General features: G+C 42.7%; 1 protein-coding gene across 1 annotated transcript in view; it reads right to left on the bottom strand.

Annotated features, from left to right (window-relative positions):
- CD2AP (CD2-associated protein) overlaps window positions 1–1,023 on the bottom strand; it is a 44,545-nt gene extending 43,522 nt beyond the window's left edge. The window contains exon 1 of the mRNA XM_010161083.1: window positions 953–1,023. Coding sequence (XP_010159385.1) covers window positions 953–1,023 — 71 coding nt within the window. The remainder of the gene's footprint in view (window positions 1–952) is intronic.
- Between the last annotated feature and the right edge of the window lie 325 nt (window positions 1,024–1,348).

Raw genomic sequence — 1,348 nt, 5'->3', positions numbered from 1 at the left:
AGGAATGCTTAAGCAACAATCTCGTCTGGCTTTAGTCAGCCATTAAAGTGGTGACAGGTAGGAAATAACTCAAAATCTAACACAAGACTAGTAATTGCAAATATAACAGAAAATAGAGTGGAATTAGATGAAAAGGTAAGAGATACAAAATAATTCTGTGAGCAACAGTTACATGAAGAAAATCTTGCAGACAGATTCAAAGGATGAAGACTTATTGATGAAGAACCGCATCAGCAGAAACCAGATGGGACACTAGGAGATACTGGTTCCACCAGACCTTGCTAATGCAGCTAAGATACTAAGTTGAATACTTCAACACAGAGGTGAAAGAAACCTTCCTAATCCAAGACACATAAAAGGACAGAGGATGCAAGGAAAAGAACAAGATGGCAACCAGAGAAACAGGAGCAGAGAGCTGCAAATTGATCAGAAAAGATCTGCCATGAACAGATGTGGGGAAGGACTGATAGAAGCCAGGCTTGAATCAGTCGACAGTGGCATTTCACTTCATGTATCAGAACGCACACTGTGACCAGCTTCCTCACGTGAAGGTGCTCTGCAACAAGGAGAGGAAAAATAACCACACAAGAGTCTACTGCTACAGCAGCTAGTGATAAATGTAGTTTTTACAGACTACAGGAGAAGCGTTCATAAGCAGTGCATGGATAAGCCAACAACTGATTTTGCCATAGTCAACCTACTAACCTTTACAACACCTCTGTAAAGCAAGCACTGTGTTTCTTTTTTCTTCTTGTTAAAGAACTGCAGCATTAATTAGCCTTACCTGGGGCAGTAAAAACCACATTAAAACCAAATAGAATTAAAACAAATCCAGGAATCCCTCATCTCCACCCCCACAGCAACACTACACCACAAACCTGTATCTTGCATCAATCCTAGCAGTAGGAAACTGCTCTGAAAAGCACATGTCAGGATCCCCTGACATACATACCCCATCACCACCACCAGCGATTTCATCCTGAGAACCATTGCTATGACTAACCGAGTCTGCAATTTCTCCATCTCTGCCCCAACAGCTGGGCCTGACCTTCAGTGGTTAGCAAATGACACTGCCCACAGGTCTCATCCCTATATCTGAACCAAACATAAAATGACCCGGGTATCACGATATCTGACCTGAACGTGCCCAAGACTCCTATTCACTGGCTTCACAACAAGTAAGGCTTTTTTGTGTTCACTGTTTAAGTCAGCCCCATCTATCCAAACTAACAGAGAGAGTCTGTGCTGTGACAATCCCAACAAAAAAACCTCCAGGACTCTTCAGCTTGTTTAGCTATGAGGCCACCACCAGCTGCCAGCCAGCAAAAACAAAATGGAAATCTGACAT

The sequence above is a fragment of the Eurypyga helias genome, unplaced genomic scaffold (assembly GCF_000690775.1).
Source record: "Eurypyga helias isolate BGI_N326 unplaced genomic scaffold, ASM69077v1 scaffold6951, whole genome shotgun sequence".
NCBI classification, from domain to species: domain Eukaryota; kingdom Metazoa; phylum Chordata; class Aves; order Eurypygiformes; family Eurypygidae; genus Eurypyga; species Eurypyga helias.
Note: the sequence above shows the minus strand (reverse complement) of the source record. Positions and strands in the feature narration are given on the sequence as shown.